At 49.0% G+C, this 21,775-nt stretch overlaps 1 protein-coding gene and 1 long non-coding RNA gene across 3 annotated transcripts in view; both read right to left on the bottom strand.

The window, feature by feature from the left end:
• Positions 1 to 4,164: 4,164 nt before the first annotated feature.
• HMX3 (H6 family homeobox 3) lies at positions 4,165 to 7,544 on the bottom strand. Of its 2 annotated transcripts, XM_031597261.2 has the most exons (3): positions 7,182 to 7,544; positions 6,358 to 6,997; positions 4,762 to 4,822 (listed from the first exon to the last, which is right to left on the bottom strand). In XM_031597261.2, exons 1-2 carry the CDS (start codon positions 7,495 to 7,497, stop codon positions 6,387 to 6,389), a joined length of 927 nt encoding a protein of 308 aa, XP_031453121.1. In that variant the 5' UTR covers positions 7,498 to 7,544; the 3' UTR covers positions 4,762 to 4,822; positions 6,358 to 6,386. The 2 variants fall into 2 exon arrangements, with proteins under 2 accessions (XP_090000755.1, XP_031453121.1); XM_090144629.1 differs by having other exon boundaries at positions 4,165 to 4,822; positions 6,358 to 7,544.
• Positions 7,545 to 9,599: 2,055 nt separating this feature from the next.
• Positions 9,600 to 21,775, bottom strand: part of LOC149917120 (uncharacterized) — a 12,553-nt gene continuing 377 nt past the window's right edge. Inside the window, exons 2-8 of the long non-coding RNA XR_016468880.1 lie at positions 19,889 to 20,007; positions 19,175 to 19,301; positions 17,826 to 17,927; positions 16,203 to 16,311; positions 14,578 to 14,743; positions 12,352 to 12,550; positions 9,600 to 9,674 (exon numbers count right to left, since the gene is read on the bottom strand). This is a non-coding gene — a long non-coding RNA (uncharacterized LOC149917120). The remainder of the gene's footprint in view (positions 9,675 to 12,351; positions 12,551 to 14,577; positions 14,744 to 16,202; positions 16,312 to 17,825; positions 17,928 to 19,174; positions 19,302 to 19,888; positions 20,008 to 21,775) is intronic.

The raw sequence follows: 21,775 nt of genomic DNA, 5'->3' as shown, positions 1-21,775 counted from the left end.
AGAGGAAGGGGGAATAGAAGGGAGATGGGAAAGGGAAGGGGAAGAGGGAAGGGAAGGGGAAGGGGAAGGGGAAGGGGAAGGGGAAGGGAAGGGAAGGGAAAGGGGAAGGGAAGGGAAGGGGGAAGGGGAAAGGAAGGGGGAAGGGAAGGGGAAAGGGGAAGGGAAGGGGGAAGGGAAGGGGGAAGGGAAGGGAAGGGAAGGGAAGGGAAGGGAAGGGAAGGGAAGGGAAGGGAAGGGAAGGGAAGGGAAGGGAAGGGAAGGGAAGGGAAGGGAAGGGAAGGGAAGGGAAGGGAAGGGAAGGGAAGGGAAGGGAAGGGAAGGGAAGGGAAGGGAAGGGAAGGGAAGGGAAGGGAAGGGAAGGGAAGGGAAGGGAAGGGAAGGGAAGGGGGAAGGGGAAGGGAAGGGGGAAGGGGAAGGGAAGGGGGAAGGGGAAGGGAAGGGGGAAGGGAAGGGGGAAGGGAAGGGGGAAGGGAAGGGGGAAGGGAAGGGGGAAGGGAAGGGGGAAGGGAAGGGGGAAGGGAAGGGGGAAGGGAAGGGGGAAGGGAAGGGGGAAGGGAAGGGGGAAGGGAAGGGGGAAGGGAAGGGGGAAGGGAAGGGGGAAGGGAAGGGGGAAGGGAAGGGGGAAGGGAAGGGGGAAGGGAAGGGGGAAGGGAAGGGGGAAGGGAAGGGGGAAGGGAAGGGGGAAGGGAAGGGGGAAGGGAAGGGGGAAGGGAAGGGGGAAGGGAAGGGGGAAGGGAAGGGGGAAGGGAAGGGGGAAGGGAAGGGGGAAGGGAAGGGGGAAGGGAAGGGGGAAGGGAAGGGGGAAGGGAAGGGGGAAGGGAAGGGGGAAGGGAAGGGGGAAGGGAAGGGGGAAGGGAAGGGGGAAGGGAAGGGGGAAGGGAAGGGGGAAGGGAAGGGGGAAGGGAAGGGAAGGGAAGGGAAGGGAAGGGAAGGGAAGGGAAGGGAAGGGAAGGGAAGGGAAGGGAAGGGAAGGGAAGGGAAGGGAAGGGAAGGGAAGGGAAGGGAAGGGAAGGGAAGGGAAGGGAAGGGAAGGGAAGGGAAGGACCAGCATCCTGCATGCCGAACCAAACCAGACCAAACCAAACCGAACCAAACCAAACCAAACAGGGCCGAGCCAATACGAGCCGGGCCGCGCTCCGACGTCGCTCCCAAGGGGAAATGAATCATCAGCCCCGACGCCCATCAGCACCCGACGGAACGCACGCTCCCGGGGCAGCCCGACCCAAGCCGCCTCCCGCCGCCCCCCGACGGATGGGGCCTCCCCCCCCACCTGCCCCCCGCCCGCGCCGTCGGGGCAAATGTGATCAACCGGCACGGCGAGATCAACTTTGAAAGACAGAGCGAACGCTTAAAGTTTAGATCTCCAGATTATTACAATGCTCGGTATTAAAGTGGCCCTGAGCAAGCTTTCAAAAGGAGCCTAATAAAAATTGATCTGCCCTGCTTCTGCAGCGCTTGGAAAATAGGCTCGTAGAGCGGCCGTAATATCGGGAGAAGGCTCCCTCCGAAATGACAGATGAAGTCATAAACAAGTTTGATCTCGGAATCAAGCTTCGATAAATATTAAACACGGTCCCCTTTCCACGTGTGGATTATGATATATGGCGCGTCCAAACTTTAAAATAAGGAAATACCAGAGAAAATGATCTCGATAAATTTTCTAAGTATAAACGTTGATTATGTTTCGATTTTCATTCAAGAGCCTCTGCCGCTCGTTTTTTGGCGCAAATGACATCTCGCAATGGGCTTTTGGGGAAAGGGCTCCTGTTTGAGAAAGAGAGCCCTAGAGGTGTACAATTTATGTAATCTGCGGCTGGAAAATGAATTGTGTAATTTATTGGAAAACAGAAAGTCGCGAAGATTGGATCAGCATAGCCTATCCGAGGGCCCCTATCCATCAAGTTCCAATTAACAACCTAACCAGAGAGCTTTAATGTGTTTCCAATCTAGTGGCCTGATAGACTCATCAATTCCTCGGGGAGAAATTAAGAAAATCGACCGCCCCTTGGCGTTGTAGTGTCATTCCTTTCTGCAACTATATGTCAAATTAAAAACACAATTAAAATTTAAACTGTTTCAATCAGAGGGTGCCCTGCAACCTATGTTTCACTTAATAGAACTTTGATGAAAATCTGATGGTTCCACTCCATCATGAAAGCGAATAGAGCCGAGGAGTGCGAGAGATCCTTTCTATTTATTGAAAACGCGGGGCCCGACGGGCTCCAGGTGAGCGCACGGCGAGGATCGGGGCTCTGCCCGGCGTTGCGGGCACACGGACGGGGCGGGCAGAGCGGAACGGACGGGGACGGAGCGCTGCCTGTTCCCGTGCCCCCACCTGGGAACGTTGGAACGGGATGGGGAGGTGGTGCGCGGGGCAGGGCTGCACACCTTCCCCATCGATACCCACGCGAATCCCTCAGCAGGGCTCAACGCGGGGATGCGGCCCCTCGAAGCTGCCCTGCGTCGCTCCTTCCCCACTTTTCCTTATGTAAGAGTTCTTTTGCCGCACGCTTTTCAAACGTTTCCAACCCCCGAAGCTCTCTCTGGGGCCCTGACTGAGCTCCGGGGATCCCTCGGAGGTACGAGAGAGGCACAAGGTCACCAACAGCACCCAAAGAGCGCAGGAACAATAGATTCATTGGAAACGATATTTTACAGACGTGCCGCGATCAATAGGGACCGCAGCATTACGCCGTGCCAATCTGTTAATGCTCCTAATGGTCTCCTCGTCCCGTTTGCGCGCTACGCGGAGTCGATGGAGCAAAGCGATTATTACAGAGATACTCTCGGCGTTTTTGGGGAGGGAGGGAGGGAGGGGAAAAAAAGAAAAAAAAAGAAAAAAAAGAAAATTATCCCCAACCCCACGCGTTTATTGTGCTGTCGGGCCGCGGGATTTTCCCACGGAGCGGAAAGAAACGCATCTGCGCAGCGCATGCAGCGGAATTCGGAAACCTTCGGAGGAAGGAGGAGGGGAAAAAAAAAGGGGGGGGGGGAGAAAAGGCAAAAAACGCCGTTACCGATTACCGACCTCCCGGAGGTGCTCCGAAGAAGCGGAGCGCCGCCCCGCCCGGTCCTTGCGCAGCCCGCGGGAGGCAAAAGTCGTCTGATCCCCAAAATGCGGCTGTCGGGAAGTTTATATCCCCCCCCGCGCTGTTTGCAGTACACAGCCAGCCGCTATTTACTACCAAATAAAAGAAATACATGGGTGTTTGTAGCGCAAACACGGCTCCGCTCGGCGCGGAGCTCTCGGTGCGGACAAAGGCGCAGAACTGCGGAGCGGAGCGCGGCCGCTGCGGCGCAGAGAATGGAGGAGAAGTTCGGTGGCACCGCACCGACACCCCCCCACACACACATACACACGTCTTCCCCCATTCCCCCGCCTTGTTCGGTCTCCCAAAGGTGGTTTTTTTTCACCCTCCCTCCCCTCCCCCGAAGGGTTTCTCGCAGCCGTCGGTGCGCCCGAAGGGAGAGGTGACAGAGCTCCACGGATGGGTGCGGGGACACCTGGGGAGGTGTGGGTGTCTGCGGGAAGGAGCGGCCCCAAAAGGGCTCTGCCAAAGGAAAAAGTGTCCCGGCTGCAAAGCTTTCCCGACTCTGTCGCTGCTCTCAGCCCCGCAGCGATATTTCCCTTCGCCCCACAGCCCATCCACTGCTGTCGGAGGGGGAGAGAGGGGTGGAAAAGCTGAGCTCACGCTTTTTTCCGCTTTATATTTACTTTTCTTTGCCTTCATTCTTTTTTTCTTTTTCTTGTAGATTTTCGTTTCCCTCTCTCCCATTCTTTCCCTTTTATTCCCTTTCTATTTGCTTTTCTTTTCCTTCTCTTCCTTTCCTTTTGTATCTTCTTTTCCTTCCCTCCCTTTCCTGCTGTATTTTCTTTTCTTTTCCTTCAACCCTTTTCCCTTCATATTTTCTTCTCTTTTTTCTTTCCTTTTCCTTTCCCCTCCCCATCTTTGTTTTCCCCTCCTCTCCCCCCCCGCCCCCTAAGAACCACAGCCCGACCCCAGCGGAGCTCACAATGCGGAGTAGCCGCTCTCGCACCCCCCTCACTCGGGGATGGCCGGGGCAGTCCGGAGTCGTTCGCTGCTCCCCGACCACAAATAAGCGACAGCTTTCCCCCGCCGCTCGATAACATCGCTCTATCGCGTATAAAATGGAAAAAGATGTATTTGCAATCACAACAATATTTTTAATGAGCTGCAAACGACTTGTCCCAAAGTTAGCAGTGCAAACACAAAAGGCATCACTCTGTTTGCAGGAGACACAGCGAGAGCCGTATTTTGGCTCCGACCCTCTGTTTGTGTTCCGTTTACGACCCATCGCATCGGGTTTGGATCCCAAACGAAAGAAAGGCGCGGAGCTCTCCGCCCGTAGAACGGAGTTTTATTTTGATTCCTTCGCCCCCCGCTCCCGCCCTGGGCACTATAAACACATCGGGTGGGGCAGATCTGAGCGAAGATTTGTGCCGCAAATAACCGTGCGGTGTGTGTGTGTGTGATGGGGGGGAGGGGGGCATCCCGAGGGCAACAGCGAGGGGGGGCCCGCAAGGGAAAGGTGCGGCATCCCGCAAGGAGTTGCTCCCACAAACAGCGTCCCATCGCTTCTCCCCCCACAGCTTCCCATAGTGCCGTCCAGATGATGGAGGATGGGGGGGATCGCATCGAGCCGGGACCCCCCCACATCCCCCCGGGTCGGGACACGTCGGGGCCGGACTCACCGCGGTGCCCCGCAGAGCCGCCCCCACCCGCCCGTGGGAGCCCCTCCTCCCGTTCTGGTGGTTGTTTGGCATCTCTGTTGTTTTGGTGTTGTTTCCTTCGAAGAAACGCTTCAAGAAAGAAATAAAAATAATAATAATAATAAATAAATAAACGCTAAGGAACGGGTTTTATTATTATTATTGTTATTATTATTATTATTATCATTTTCCACCACAACATTCAGTTGATAACAATATAGGCTGTAAAAATAGGACCGATCCCTAACAGAAAGCAAAGGGAGGAGGTGGGGAGGGGGGTACAACCGAGAAGGGGGAGCGTGGAAGGGAAGCGAAATAAAAGCAATGAGAAATCCGAAAGGAAAAGAACGGCGCCCGTCCCAAACCCTCGGAAAGAAAGGCCGACAACGGGGGAGAGCCGCGGGGTGGGAGGGGAGGGGGAAGGGGGGCCGTCCCGGTTCGGTTCTGCCCGCGGCCCCAGAAGGAGCTCAGAATAAAACTGCGACATCGGAGCAAAGAAACGAAAATCCCCCCTTAAAGTTGATTGTCCTTCACTGATAGCGCCCGGCCCGCCGAACCGCCCGCATTGCTCCGCTGGGCCGGGAGGGTGCAGAGCTCCACGCCTCTCCCTTCGCTTCCATCTATTGGATTTTATTGTATTCTTATGAATTATTCTTCTTCTTTAATTTTATTTCGTACAACACGAGCGAAACGCAGTTATACAAGGCTAACCCCCCCTCCTCCCCCCCCCTCTCCTCACCCCCTCAGGTAAAAGCAGTGCTTCGAGAATCGTCGTACAGTATTGCACAGTTCAAAAGTACAAGAATAAAAATAAGGATTCATCATCACCATCATCAATCAATATTACAAAAGGAACCCAAAGAATACAGATGTTCCCCCTTTTTTTTTTTTTTTTTTTTTTTTTGCCCCAAATACCGAAATAACATTACAAGGAAAAAAAAAAAAAAAACCCGAAAAACAACCAACGAAACAGCAAAAAGAAAAAAAACCAAAGAAACAAAACAAAACAAAACAAAAAGCCAACCCAAAACAACGAGCAGGAAAATAGGAACGGGAATCCGACAGAAGAGTTCTGATACCCGAACAGAGCGGCCATCCCCGCCCCCCCTCCCGGCTGTGCCCCCCGCGGCACAACGCGGTGAGGTCGGAGCAAAGCAACGCTCCGAGAGGGACGGAATGATAGAATTCCTCATTTTATTATTATTATTATTATTGTTATTATTATTATTATTAATTTTTTTTTTTTTTGGCTTTCCCGATTTGGCAAATCTCGAGGAGGAGGAGCGGCGTGGGATCTTTTTTATTATTATTATTTTTTAATTATTATTATTATCTCTTCTTTCTTTGTTTGTTTCTTTTTTTTTTTTTTTTTAATTTTTCTTTTGTACAAAAATAAACCTAAAGCCACAGAGACCATCGGCGGTTTGTGCTCGCGGTTACAAAAGGTGTGACAGCCCCGGGGTGCCCGCTTTCGTTTTCCTTCCCCCCCTTCCCCACTTTTGCTCCCTAATTATTTTCTTGTTACACTTTTTCATTCTTTCCTTACCCTCCCCACCCCCACCGCTCTTTAGCCTCCCCCCCTCCCGCTCCCCTCTCTCCGGCTATAGGGCCGCAGCGCTACTTACGGGCGGCTCCGCGCCGCTCAGCGCGGGGCTCAGACGGGCCGCAGGAGCGGTACGGAGGTGACCACGGGGTGGGAGTAATAAACGGGGTGGGGGAAGGTGAGCAGAGGCTGCGGGCCGGGACCGCCGCCTCCAGCCGCGCTGCTCTCCGCGCCCGAGTTCTCGTGGTAGAGGATGGGGACGCGCACGATGCGCTGCGCGGCCGCGTGGCTGAGGTTGGCCGCCTCCAGCTCGGCCGCCAGCTGCCGCTTCCACTTGTTGCGGCGGTTCTGGAACCAGATCTTCACCTGGGTCTCTGTGAGGTGCAGCGAAGCGGCCAGGCCGGCCCGCTCCGAGCTGCTCAGGTAGCGCTTCATGTCGAAGGTGGACTCGAGCTGGAAGACCTGGCTGCGGCTGAACACCGTGCGCGTCTTCTTCTTGCGGCACGGCTTCTTCTCGGGGCTCTCCTCCCGCTTCTTCCAGTCCTCCGCGCCGCCCTCCTTCTTCCCCTCCTCCGAGTCGCTCTCCTCCAGCACGATCTCGGCGGGGCTTTTGGGGTCCCGCTCCTTCTGTTCCGCGTCCCCCCCCTGGAGCAGCGGCTCCGGGGAGTCCCTGTCGGTGCCCGACGCGGGGGACGAGTCCCGCAGGAGGGATTTCTCCGCGGCTGAACGGGGACAGAGGGACACAAAGAGACACCTTCAGCCCCGAGCTGCCCCCCGACGGGCCGCCGCCGCCCGCCCGCGGTGCCACCCCCGTCCCGTCGGGGATGGAGAGATGGAGGGGACGGATGGGAGGACGGAGGGACGGATGGGAAGGAAGGAGGGACGGAGGGTCGGAGGGAGCGGTACCTTCGGTACGGGGCAGGTGGGCTCCGGCCGGCGTCAGCGCGTAGGGGTACCACCAGGTCTGGGCTCGCTCCAGGCAGTGCGCGCTCAGAGCGAAGCGCGGCGCCGGGATCTCGAAGCGGGGAAAGGAGAGATCTCCCACCTGCGAGAGGGCGAAGCCGGAGCCGTCCGCTTTGCCCGAAGGGGCGAACAGAGCCCTCGGCTGCTTGGGGGCCGCTTTGGGGGGGTCTCCGTTGAGCAGGTTCTTGATGTAGAAGGATTCCTTGGGAGGGGGCGGCGGCGGCGGGGCGCTGGGCGGCTCCTGCCCGGTCTCCGGCATCCTCCGCTGCCCGCCCGCTTCCTGCCCGCCGCGGGTGGCGGCTCCCGGCGGCGCGGGGGAGAGGCGCGGCGGCGGCGCGGCGGGGGAGCGCGGCGGGCCCGGCCGGGGGCCCCTCGCATGGGGGGGCGGCAGCGCGGGGGGCCGAGGGGAGCCGAGCGGCACCGGGCAGGCGGAGGGAGAGCCGCGCTCCTCGCTGCCGCCGCCGCTCGCTGCTGCGTCAACCCGGCGCCGGATGCTAATGATGAAATCAAAATGTCATCCAAGTTAAACGCGGGGAGCACGCGGCGATTGGGCACGCACGATGGCAAATGGGATTAGGCGGGGAGGCGGCCGGGAGGAGAAGGCTCCGCGCAGCCCCTGCCCGCAGCGCCGCGGCCCCGGCCCCCCTGCGACGTGCGCCGCCGCGGCGGGAGGCTGCGAGCGCCCGCCCGATCGTTATTGGCTCGGCGGAGTCCAATTAGGCAGCAAATGAGGACGGGGCTATTAGCACAAAGGGATCCCGGCTCCGCCGAGGCACCGCGGGAGGCGAATGGCACGGGCCGCGTCGCGCCGCCACAAAAGCGGCCCTCGCCCCGCCGCGCCGCCGCCCCGCCCCGCGTCCGCACCCACAAAAGCCGCGGGCGCAGCCGGGCCGCCCCGAGCAGCTCCGGGCCGAGCCGCCGAGCCGCGGGCCTGACGCCGCTCCGGCCGCCGCTCCGCCAACTTTCCGTGCTGAAACGGCTCGGCGGCCGCTGCGCGCCCCGCACGGACAGACCCCGACCCCGACCCCGGTCCCGACCCCTCCGCCCCGCTGCGCACGCGGCGCCCTCTGCCGGGACCGGGAGCGGGAGGACGCGGTCCGGGCTGCGCCGGGTCTGCTGCGGGGATCGGCACTGCGGGGCACTGCCGGGCAGGGACTGAGCTGGGACGGCCTGAGGGCAGCGGGATTCGTGTTGGGAGAGACGTCGGGGAAGGGATGGGGAAGGGAAAGGAAATGGGAAAGAGGGAAGAAAAAGGGAAAAGAAAGGAAAGAAAGGGAAAAGGAAGGGGAAAAGGAAGGGGAAAAGGGGAAGGAAGGGAAAAGGGGAAGGAAAGGAAAAGGGGAAGGAAAAGAAAAGGGGAAGGAAAGGAAAGGGAAGAGGAGAGGGAAAAGGAAAGGAAGGGAAAGGAAGGGAAAGGAAGGGAAAGGAAGGGGAAAGGAAGGGGAAAGGAAGGGGAAAGGAAGGGGAAAGGAAAGGAAAGGAAAGGAAAGGAAAGGAAAGGAAAGGAAAGGAAAGGGGAAAGAGAAAAAGATGAAAAAAAAAGAAAGTAAGAAAAGAAAGAAATAAGGAAATAAATCAATTGTCCCAGCCCCTCAATTCCGGTGTGCTCTAAACGTTTGGGACACACATGCACATCCACTGCACACATCTCTCCTGGCACAGGAGCTGTAGATCTGAAGGTGGGTGTACACAGCTCTACCTGTAAATGTTTTAATGCCCTGATCAAATAGAATGGATTTCTGGTGCTCCTGCTGCTGTTCCCTTTCAAAGACATGCACCTGCAATTCGAAATAACATCTTTTATCTGAACCAGATCTCTCACCAGCTGTGCTTGCAAGCTCTCTTTGGGAATTCTGCATCCCCCAGAATATCTGGGGTCATGAATCCAAGGAAAGCTCCCACACACCCAACCATGTGACATTTTGGGCTACAAGAGTCGTGTTACAGATTGTGCACCCTCAGCATATATGTCTTTTTCAGAATGCCATGCCTTATGTGACCATTTCCAACCATTCCTGTCATGGCAAGGAGCAGTTCAGATGAACAGAGAGGCGCAGAAATAGAAGATGATTGTATGATTTCTGATCCTAAGATCAGCAAAGCACATCCTGGGGGTGGAGAGTCATCCAGGTACAGAAGAATGTAGGAATACTTTCTTCCTTTAAGCATCTGTTTCATTTAAAAGCATCAAAGTAAAGCTTATCAGGAATTTGTCAAAGCAAGTCTGTTGCAGGGGGGATATTCCTTGGTCCTGGACTAAGATGCACAGGCAGGAAGTGATGCAGGGGGCAGCTCCAGGGCAGGACTGCCAGCTCCTAACCCGCCTGTGGTCCCTCATGGCCAGCAATCACTCACAGGGCAAAGCTGAGCAGGAGAGACAAACCGAGACGGTCCACGATGATGCTACAAGAAACAGTCACTTTGCAGTTCTTTATTCTGCAGCAAAAAAGGGGAGAAAAAAAAAAATCTTTCTGTATCCCTTTCTATGTCCCTTTTTGTGTCCCTTTCTCACCCATTTTTTTTAATTTATGCCCCCCAGCAACAGCTGCACATGAAGCCCGATGCTGACGGACCCATCCCTGAGCCCAGTGGGTTTTGCTGCAGTCTTCCTTCTACTTTTGTTTCTAAACCCACACTCATCCCACTCCATTGTAAACAGATGATTATTATTTCATTAGTGTTCCAATTCAGAATTAATTGGCTAATTTACACATGGATCAATTGTATAAATGCGATGTTGGTGATAGGTGCTTGATATGATTTAAAGTAATTGTTTATTTTCCAGGTTTGGCTTGCATTGTATTGCAAAGTGATTTATCTCCTTATTTATCCTGTCTCAGTACCGCCTCTTCTTTTTCATTATTTTTCTAAAGAGATGCACTCCTGCTAAGCATGAAGCTGCGCCGTGATTTCTGTAAGCTTTGCATCTGCTTTTCCTCTGGCAGGAGCTTTCTGACAGCAGCAGGACTGTCTGCACAGCCAGTCCCGTGCTCTCCTCCAGTGCTCTGCAGCGTTTTGCCCCACGAGTGTAAGGAAACAACCATCCATCAAAGCAGTATTTAATTTTGTGGCGAGCTTTACACAATTTCTTCCATTGGGAAGTGCCTCATAGCATCGGGTTTGGACGTTCAGGGGAAGGAAGGAGATGAGAACGCAGTTAGCAGTTTGCCCCATGCAGATATATTACTTACTCAGGCAATTGAAATGAATTCTCCTGCTATCAGATTGCAGAGCTGCCGTTCCGCTGCCCAGGCAGCTAAAAACAATTCTGTGAGTGCCAAAGATTAACTACCACAGACTTTGAGCCACGAGCGATGGCTCTCCCTTTCCTATTGCAAATTGTTACACACCATCAGGGCTGCCGTAAAATCCGAGTTATTCAGAAACACCCCATTTCTCTGCCACTCTTTCAATTGCTTCTTGGTGGAAACAAGAGGTTACCCAGAAAGCGGATGCTACTTTCTCATCACAAGAAATGCCTGCTGCAGGATGTGTTTGATAAGGATGTTTTATTCAAGGCTGGAGAAACTGCAGGCGAGTTATGCTTGGTAACCCAGCTCGGGTTTTGCTTGGCTGAGTACAGAGGAGTGTATGCAGTGTGCGTGGAGCAGGAGGTATTTTGGAACAGTTAAAGCTGTTCCCTTATTATGCCTTACAATGGCATTTTTGTTCCTTTAAATTGAAGGCCTTGCAAGTATCTGCTTTCTGGTGGTTTCCTGGCAAGCCAAGTGTCTTTCCTGACAAGTATTAGAGTTTCCATTCTGAACCTGATTGCACCATTAATTTGTGAGACTTTTATTCTGAGGCCCATCACAGCCCTGTCTCTGACTCACAAAGATATCATTTTTACAGGAAAGAGGAACAATTTCCAGGTTGTGACGTTTCCGTGAAACAAGTTCTGTTGCAAACTGCCATGTAATTTGGAATAAATCCACGGGGAGAGAATGGATGGGCAAATGATGTGATCCAGCTACAGTCTTCATTTCATACGGCACCACATTCTTGCTCTATATAAGATGATGCAATGCTCTTTGATCATCACACACTCATACAACATATCCTTTGCTTTTGTCATGGTGACCTGCCCTCCAGTCCAGTTTCTAGAAAGGATGATCATCTTTGTGTTGACAATGGCCATGTGTGCACAGTTTATCACTTTCACAAGTGCACTCACAGAAAAGAGGTCAGCTAAATACAGTGAAGGAGATCCCTTGTGAAAAATATCATAGGAGGATGTCAAGGCAGAATATAAGCTGTTCTTTGACATTTCATCTAAATGACACTTTGTTGTAGCTCGTCTTACTTGTTTCAATATAAGAATGGGAATATCCAAAGAAGAATGGATAGATGGCAACTTTGCAGCTTGTGGTTCTAAATCTAAAGACTGGTATTTACATTTCAATCCATAAATTCTGAATTATTTTCTATAAATTGGGGGGGAAAAAAAACAGAATAAACTGTGTAAACATCTCAGATTTCTTTGTGGTCACAAATTACATGTTCATGAAAATCCATGAGAATCCTGGAATCACACCTGAAAAGTGCTGAGCATTTTCAGCTCCTGCTGAAGTCATACAGAACTCCAAAGCTGTGTGGTGAATACTGTACTGGCCTGGCTAGGAAACAAGAGTTATTATCCATATTCAGCCTTCAGAACTCAGATCCAAATTATCCATTTGCTGAGAGCCAGCAGGGAATAGAAAAGATCCAATGTTTGTGCGCACAGCCGCTAAACAATGTGCTGTTTTAGGAGTCCTTAAATAATCATTGATTTCAAAAGTGTTACAGCCCATTGACTCAAAAATCAGCTGCTTATGAGGAGTCTCGCGTTCCTATCTGAGATCCTTGGCAATTGTACAAGAGTTATGCAGAACATACATTCCAAATGCAAGCTGCGTTTTGGACTTTATTGAAAGATCCTGTAGTCATCCTAATTTACCTAAGCACTTTTGTTATAAATGGCATGGAATTCTGAACCAGCTCATTCCGAATCAGCAAATCCCCAAAATAGCTCTTGGTTTTGTAAAATAAGTGAACGATGGGGCCATTTTCTGCTTCAGCTTCTATGTCAAGACCTCTGTGTGGTTTGCACTAATTAATAGGTCTGTCTTACCTGACAGTCCTCAGGGAAGGGTATTCCTCAGAGAAGATCAGTGATTCAGGAATCCCGAGAAGCACAAGTGATGTGCACACTGCAGGGGGCTCCTTCTGCCTCTTTTGGCTGGGGCAGTGAAAGGACATCTCCTCTTCAGAAATTCAGACAGCTCAGGCATTCGTATCCCTCCTGTGGCGTGCAGACTGTTCTGCCTGTTCTGCAGAAGAAAACAGAGGAAAGAAGATTTCTGGGCTTCTTTCCACGTAATGTCTATGCACATTCCAGGACAGAAATGTTATCCTAAATAATGAAGTTTCTTATTTCTGCTATATTGCTAAAAGTCCTCAACTCGACACTATGAAGATGTTAGCATCAGAGGCCAAAAAATGATTGCTCTGGGCTGAGTTCTCTCCTTCAAAGTCAAATTCCAAATCATTCCTTCTTTGGGTCAAAGGTACATATTTATGTAGCGTGCATTGATTTTTCTTTTACATGGTTGAAAAACTAAAGATCTATTAGAAAGGCAAGCATTACATTGAAAATGTTTGTAATATACTTATAAGCAGTACATATCAGAAATTCATTGTTAGCAAACTTGATTAATGCAACGTTATGTACCAGGACAACCTCAGTACCAGGAAGAGTTTATTTAAGGGCAAACAAACAAAAAAAAAGCCACAAGTTTTTATTAGTATCCCATTATTAGTCACGGAAAACTAGATCCTCTCTCAGGAATCCTGGCACACAAGCAGTATGTCATACCATTTCCCTGCCCACATGAGCCCTTGGCAGTGAATCTGTAATGATCCAACTGCTCTGAGGTGTACAACACAGTGCTAATGATGTTTGGAGTGAGGGCATCACTTGGTTGGTGGAGAGCAGGACTAAATCCACTGCTGGGCAAACCCTTCAATGCATTGATTGATGCAAACTCAGCTTCATCAGCAGTGCGGCCATCATGGAGCAGTTACACCACTGTTTTTTGCATAACAAGAGGTGGTTTTTGACATTAAGCCATGGGTACTCAACCAGTTCAGCCTTACAGTCCAGAATGGTGGCTTGAAACTGCTTCCTCATATAGAGGTATGAGAAGCATTTGGGAAGTACTAACAAAGATAGCTAGCTAGGAACCAAGGATGATTTCTTCACCTAATCTAAACAGATATTTGGCTTGTCATTAAGGACCCATAAAAAAAGAACAATGCAAGAGGACGGTATGATCGGCTCTGACGACATGACAGAACATCTTGTTCGAGGCAGCAGGTAAGACAAATAATTGCATTACAAATGACAGAAAGTGGAACACTGTCACCATGACATACGCAGAAAATGTAATATTTGTAAGCACTGCTGGGTATCTACAGAGCAATAGAATTGTCAAAATAATAATTCTAATGTATTAAGCAAGCACTAACTGTTTCTCTTTACCATCCTGATAAGTGTTCTTACTGTGTTTTGTCATCCACAGAGCATGAGATCTCAGTTACTTGTGTAATGCTGTCACAAAAAACTACTTTTAATGTATTTCCACCTTCCTTTAGATCACTCTTGTCTCAGATATTTCAGTCAGGAAAATTACATACAGTACACATCATGCTGCCATTATGAGTTCATTATGTATTTTTGTGCCCAAGAGGAATGAAGAACGGAGAATGTGGTAAAAGACATTAGGGCAAATATGCAGATGATACTTCTGTTTTTATTTTATTTTATTTTATTTTATTTTATTTTGGGGAGGGGGGGGAGTGCAGGTGGGGCTATTATCAGCAGTAAGGGTTTGTATGAATGAGAGGATTAGACACTGCCTCTCGAGCTAGAGATTTTAATTTTATTCCATTCTACAGACTATGCTTGTAAAGCACTGACGCTGATCATAGATTGCAGAACACTGATCAGAATTTCCGGATGTCCTTGATAACGCCCTTCACCTTCCTAATAAGCTCTGAAATTATAATATATCGATTGGAATGCTTTGCAGCAGCATGACACACAGAGCATTATTGATAAGCAGCCCTGAATTTTCAGGTGACAAACAAGGGCGAGAAAGACTCGCTAACACAAGAGTGTGAAGCTGCCACGATGATCTTCACTATGAAAACTTGGGCTACACCCGAAATTCTTAGGAAAACATTTTTACTTTCATCCGGGAAGATTTCAACACTGATTTGCGGAGAATTAATGTAGTTATAATGGTGATACAATTGCAAATAATGATAACAGCGATAACAACAACACGATAAATACCAGTAGGTACACTCTGCTTGCTCGCTCTCTCCTAGGAGCGGTGCCTTCAGCACCACGGACAGCGCCGGGCGCTCTGCGGGCGGAATCGGGGCCGGCGGGTCCCATCGCGCACGACGGGATCTACGAGTAGAATCAGGGCCAGGGCTGCTACCAAATCGTTGTGGTCCTGGGGGTAGAACGTAGAATTAGAGACTTACTACCAGTGTAAGAGTCCTGTACAAGAAAATAATTAACTGCGCACAGATTCTAACATTACAAGCTAAGAACAAGACCCTTCGTCAGCTATCACCCGAGCCTTCACAGGCAAATTCAAGAGAATTACGTCTTGGTTTATTTTAATATCAAAGCGTTTTATAAGAAGACAAGGAAATCGTTTCCCTTTCCAATAGTGCTGGCGCATTGCCCTGTTTATTCTCCGGCTGGTATTTTTGTTCCTCTTAGAGATATATCAAAGTTTATGTAGTAAGTGTGACTTGGAGGAGATGGAAAAGACATTGACAATATTAATTGTTTCATAAATACAGTCAGATGGGATATGTTTTTTATAACCTTGGTTTAAACCTTGCTATTGAAAAACCAATACCCTGCCATTTGTTTATACTTTTCTTGGCATACAAGGCAGATATATTAGAGTGAATGAAGCCAATAAAAGGCTATAGGCAGCATTTTCCACACTCAACTTTTAGGCATGGCCTCTTTTTCAAAAGAAAACTGTCTTGTAGTTTGGAACATTATAAACATTCGGTCTCTCTGTAAAAAAAAAAAAAAAAGCTATGAATAAAACCAGAAATTGCAAAGGGCCAAACAGAACAGACCCTCTGCTTTTAGATGAGCACTTCTTCACACAAGCAATCCCACTGCCATCATAGACCTGCTTACACGAGCAGCTGCCAATGCAGAGGGATGAAGGATCCTACCAGATGACCCAGCTGTGTGAGGTAGCTCCCACAGAGGCAAAAGGTCAGCAAGAAAAACACTCCTTTTCTAAAGAGATCTTATTTGAATCCAAGATTAGCTGCAAAGCAATGGGTCTTGAATGTGGAAAGAAGAGCCCCAGACTCTCCCAAAGGCAGTGCATGACTCATGGTTTTAGACAAGGAAAATGCTCTGTGAATAAATTACTGGAGATCTTGCAAATGTTTTTCACCCAAGCAATGGTAAAGTCTTAGAAATCTATTTGCACTGCAAGCCATTTACTCCTTACAGACCTTTTATTTCATTTGCACCGCATTTTAGTCTCCAAACAAAGGAACAAGCAGGTGGGTTTAACTTTGCTTTCATTTCTTAAAATATTTTTATCACATTCTTTCCAATGCCACGTGCAAAATCAATACAATACTTACACATATTGTAAACATGAGCTTTCATGATACTGTGTTCTGTTAAATTAATACGATAGTGCTAAGAAGACATATAGCGCAGCAGAAACTGAAAACTAGAAAATAGAAACTCCAGTGAAGAAGGAAGAAAATGGCATGTCACCATTCAACACTCCTAGAAATTTCACAGAGTAAATATATGCTATGCTACAGAGCATGAGAAAGCTCCACTGCAGTCCTGAGGTACTGCTAGAGGACACCAAGAGCCACTGTAATCCTTAAAACATTTGCCATAGAGAGTTTTACCTTGATCCATGCACAGGGAATGTGAAGCCTGACATTCTGGTCTTCCTAACAGCTGTGTATGGAGCATCTCCTACTACCTCAGGCTTCTGTGCAGATAAAAGGTCTGGTCCTGAGGAATAGGCATAGAATTCATTACCAGAGGGAGCACAAAGGTACTTTCTCTATTTCATTTCAGCTCCAGAGCAGTCGAGGCTTTTGCCCAGCAGCCATACTTATTTCATAACTCTTTGTTGCTCAGAACCCAGTAAATCAAGAATATCTAACTTCTTCTGTATATCTCAGGTCCAGAAGGTTTTTAAGGACATGCTGGAGAAAACTAAAAGCTAGCTGAAGAACACAGAGGAAGAAAAGCTGTAGTACTGCTAGGGGCCACCAAATGCCTAGCAGTGCCTCTTACTTGCCTCGCAGAGAGTGGGAGATTCTCTGCACACCCAGAATTCAGCACTACCTGGGTGACTTCCTTTTGTACATGAAGAAAGCAGTAAGAATTAATGTTGACTTGAAGGTGCTTTCACTCATTGCCAATTGCTTGTCAGAGTTTAGCATTATAACGTGTGTACTACATGTACCTGGGAAACAACTGAAAAGACCACCTCGATCTCAGCAGCACCATTCACACTATTTTTTCCTGAGAATCAGCAGGCACTGATCAGACTGAGAGAAGAGCATCTGGAGAATGCACGTTTTGAAGAGCTGTGCTTTGCTGCAGTTTCATTCCCAAGAGTGCCACAAGAGACAATGCTCGAACAATGGCCTTTCCCAGTTGCTCTACAAGGCCTCCACAGGAAACAAGAGAGAATTTCTCTTCATCAGTGCAGAAGCAAACATGATAACTGGAAGTCTCCTTGTAACAATATTTGTCTTAGTCATGTTAATCTTGCCATTAGATTTTCATTTCTAGTTCTGGCATCACAGAAAAGAATCCCTGCCATTCATGGCAGCAAAGCTCACAGAGAAATAAGTTTTTTTGCCACTCACAACACCTGTTGAGCTAATCTGAAACAACACGTCCAAGTTCCATTTCCAGCAATGCACATGTTTGCCTTTCTCCTCAACCTGCAAGTTCTAATGGCTCGCCATTAAATAAAAGCCTTTCTCATTCCCATATCTCCCTTCCCATCCTCCCTCCAAGGCTGTGGCTTTAATTTAGCCCCATTACATTCTTGTGGCAGCAGACTGTTATGGCAGGCAGCAGGATTATGACTCATCATGTACTGTGGGAAGTAGTGATCATCCAAAAAGCAAACGGAGGTGGGCAGTGAAGGAGAAATCACTTATGCAAATAGAAATATTTTCAATAATGATCAACAGTGTGAGAAAGAATATAGGAAAAATTACATTAGACAGAGGAGCTTCATTTTTAAAATGTTCCCTAAGTGCTAGAAATCTTCCCATCTTCATTTTTTCCCTTAAACTCTGTCATTTGTACAGCCTATTAACCTTTAACTTTATGACTATCCTAACGTGAAATACTGGCAGCATTTAAGTCTGAGAATACTGGAGACCTGCCTTCCTGGCTGGCAACAGAGGTGAAGCGCTTTCTGTTATATCAGTCACTTTTAATATCAGTCATATACACGCAGCACCAGAGACACTATTTTTAGATTCACGTGCTGGCGTTACCTGTGATAAATGCTCTGCAGACTCCAACTATCTTCGGGGGTCTTAAAGATTCCTTCTAGTCCATCCTCTCACAGACCATCACCCTAATTGTAGCATTCGATTCTGTTGGAAAGTAAGAGAGAAAATCAAATTAAATCACGTCCTTCAAACTCCCACTTTCCAAGTCTTAAACAGCCAATATAAAATTAATTATTTGTGTTTACAAGAGCTCCTGGGGAGCTGAGCCATGGCTGGCACTTCACGGGTCTGAAGCACTCACCCAGCGTTACTCTGGCCATTTCTGCCCTGCAGACCTGGCAGTCTGGATGGGGCAGGGAAAGAAAGGGTGATTAAGTGACTTCCAAAAAGTGATGAAGTGGCTCATCTGAGTGGCATGTGCTGGGGCCATATCGATTATAACGGCAGCAGAAGACGTAAGCGGTTTAATGTGGAGCTTGTTTGGTTTTAATTGTTATCATTAACTCAAACCACATGAGCGACAAGAGCTGCTCAGACCTGAGAATGGGAACTTCTGTTGTTTATAACTAAATCTCAGTAGTTAAGTGGCACCCAATGAATACGGGTATTTATAGCAGGGGCTGATTGGAGGCAGCAGCTCACAGAGATGTGCTCTCAGCCTGGGAATGAGGATGGGAGATGGCAGGGCAGCTCTCAGCAGCTGCCTGGTGTCAGGGAGTGCTCTCCTCCAGGGTTGGGCACAGTCCTGCCTGGGTCAGCTTCCCAAAGGGGGTCTCAACTAGAAAGAGCAGCTGAACCCATAACATCGACTACTGAGAACATTCTGCCTCCAAGATGAACTGCCAGAATTTATTTATACAAAGTCTTCCCCTCTTCCCTTGCTCTTTCAGACTCAGCAAACCTTCAAAAAGCTCAGTGGGGAGTGCTGAAACAAGACATAAAAGTGAGTTTGCCAGGCAGGAGCCTGTGGCTCTCTCCTTAATCAGAAAATACCAACAGTCATGCAGTGCAGATGGCTCAGGAGCCAGAGGGAGCTCGCGGCTGCACGAACAGCCCTGCCTGCTTCCCCACCCTTGGCAGGAGAAGCAGGAGGAGCAGGCAGTAGCACTGGCCCCACAGGACAAAAGGCTACTCCCCACCTTGATGCTGCACTCTCACTCTTCTGCTGCTCCCAAGTCTCCTTTTTTATGGACAAGAGGGGACAGTCTCTAAACACAGCCTTATTGAAATACTGTGCAATGAACATTACCCATATATATCATCACACCGATTTCTACTGGACCAACTGCAGATACTTGCATTGAGTAGAACTTGCTTTAAAGTCACGTGCCATAGTCAAGGTGGGGTATGAACAGGAGGCACTAAATCAATATCTTGGGTTAGACACCTACCTGTCCCTGTTTTCTTCCATTTTCTGCAGTCAAGTTGCTCCCAGCTCAGAAATGAAACTGCAGGCTCGCTTTTGGTTAGAAGTTTGAAATCAGCAGCCAAGCTTGGCCAGAGGCTACTGCAATCTTGCTGCGAATTCAAACAAGGAAATAAATATATATGGGCCATTCAAGGATTTTGAGTAAGGCCCAGCCAAAGACAAAAATGTAGAGTTAAACTTGCTTTCACAACCTACTTATGCCCTGACTTAGCCCTCCGTCTTGTCCTTCCTACTCATATCTATGAATTCATAAAGTGGTAGAGGAAGCAGACAGCATTTACATTGATGTTTACAGATATGCCTACACCGTGCGTTAGTCTTGGGCCCACACACGTGTGAGGTGGACCCTATCAAGTGGCACAGGCAGACTGCACAGTGCTGGTTTTGCCCAGGTCGCAGCTCAGGTCCGTATTAGCACATGCCACCACACCCAGCACAGTCTGCAAGCCCATGGACTGCACCCAGTGTTCTCCCCAAACTTTGCTGGGATTTAGTCATCTAGTCATGGAGCCGCTTTTCTAAACTCCAGCTGGGTTTAGAAACACGTTTAATCTAGGCGCGCTCTTGGGCCCTATTGATTTTAATGTAACAATCATATGTTTAAAACTTAGCATGTGTTTAATTGCTCCGGTGAATAACAACAGACTGATGCTGGTGCTAATTTGCTTTTGCTGACCTGGAACCTGGGAGAGCGATGCCGTATCAGCCCTGTGGCAAAGGGATCCAGGGGATGGCAGTTGTCACCAGCCTGAAGTCAGATGATCCTCATTTTGTTTTGGAAGTAGATGCTGTTTCCTAAACACAAGGAAAGTCCAAATTAATTTGGAAGCAAAACTAGGTAAGGCTTCTTGTTCATTTAGCTCCGGTTATTTCATTTTTGGCATTTACCTAAAGTTTTCATCTCTCCAAGTCTTGTTTTATGGTTAGTATAAGGCCAGCCTGAATGATAATATATTGTGACTGTTATATTATTTATTTCAAAGCCAAGTTATTGATTATTGCACGCTGAAAATGACAAATGGCATCTGAGAAAGGCACGGCCAGCGAGTTCTATTAAAGAAATGATAGTATTGCTCATGGATTGTTAAAAGGTTCAGTTTAGATACTTTATAGGTTTATATCCATCACTATTTAATGACCAAATGATGAAAAATATGAGTCACGGGAACAATTTCTTTCTGTTGCAGCTTTATGTTTAGGCAGTTAGCAAAATAAGAGAATTTTTTGTGCTAAGGGCTTACGCACCCAGATCTTATAACACATAATCTAGTAATGAGCTTGATTACTTGAATGGCAATTATTTAATACAGGTGCACCCAGACCAGTAGGTGAACACAAAGCCTGACCACAGTGCAGGTAACCGGAGTGGCCTGAATCCTTCCCTGTGGTGCAGGTAGCCATGTGACAAAGGGATGTGCTCAGCAGTGCAAGGTGCATCACAGCACCCCTAGCAGCAAACAGGCAGCGAATGGGGAACAGTCCTGGGTAGTCTGGGCGTCCCTGCTATCCCTTGTTGCCTCCCCTGCAGAAACCAGGGTTGTACTTGGTCCATTTTCCCCGCATTTAACCTCACAAGTTTGAGTTAGATCCCAGCAAGCACTTTTTGTTAGTCAAAGGTATGAAAAGATCTCTTTTCACTCTTATTCTCTTACAGCCATCTGTTCAAAACACTTTCAAAACGATGGCAATTAGAGATAAGAGCTAATAATGCTCCAACCTGCACGCTGAGAAATGCCATTTAATCACCGTTGGCTGGGCTGGCAAATAAGGAGCAGCATCCAACTGGACAAGGGTGATAAAGCTCCCATGCCGGCTCGGATGAAGAGCCCAGCTGCAGTGTTTGCCACCGTGAATTGTAGCTGCAAGACCTGGAATCTGGCCTAAAGAGCTGATATAAATCCAGCAAAATAAATCTTTCACTGCTGCCTGTGGTTTCACACTGCCTTAGCTCAACTCTTTTACCTAATCTCTGACCTTCCTTTGTAATTTTTCATATTTCCCAGGTAAAATGCAGGGTGCTCATTAGCAGGAGGCTGAGCTGCGAGCACCAGGGAGTTCATCCTTTCTCCTGAGGGACAAAAACTGGGCTGGGCTGGTGGGAAACCTTTGTCACAGCAGGCTACGCTCTGCACTTCATCTCACTGCGGCAGGATCGTTGCTTTATTTTCTTATCGTGCATCCCGCAACAAAAATGAAAGTAATTCAATCGTGGCCAGAAAGCACAGGGTTGGTGGTTTCTGGAGGTTGTTCCACCTCCCTCTGACATGAAGGGAAGCTTCCCAGCTTGCAGAGCAGCAGCAGCACTGGGCTGGGGTGAATCCAACTGCAGGTGCAGCAGGGCAGAACCTGGGCAGAATAGCCCTTCCCCAGATCTCTGGGCACAGAGCTCTGACTCCACCAGAGCACCCAGATCCCTACAGTCCCACACAGCTCTATAAAAATGGCATTTCAGGTGCACTTCTGTAAATCAAAAGATGCCAAGAACTCACAGGGAAGGTTTTTTTTGTTACTTCTAGAACAAATCTTCCCCTCAGTTGACAGGCTACATAGCAAAGGTAATCTC

Source organism: Phasianus colchicus, chromosome 8 (genome assembly GCF_987193195.1).
Source record: "Phasianus colchicus chromosome 8, bPhaCol1.hap1.1, whole genome shotgun sequence".
Lineage (NCBI taxonomy): Eukaryota > Metazoa > Chordata > Aves > Galliformes > Phasianidae > Phasianus > Phasianus colchicus.
Note: the sequence above shows the minus strand (reverse complement) of the source record. Positions and strands in the feature narration are given on the sequence as shown.

What these genes read in the sequence shown, in the direction of transcription:
- HMX3 (XM_090144629.1), bottom strand. Translation starts at nt 7,497, where the DNA reads ATGCCGGAGACCGGGCAGGAGCCGCCCAGCGCCCCGCCGCCGCCGCCC. An exon ending in TGAGCGGCGCGGAGCCGCCC is followed by an intron (nt 4,823 to 6,357) that starts GTAAGTAGCGCT and finishes TCTTTCTTGAAG; the next exon opens with CGTTTCTTCGAAGGAAACAA.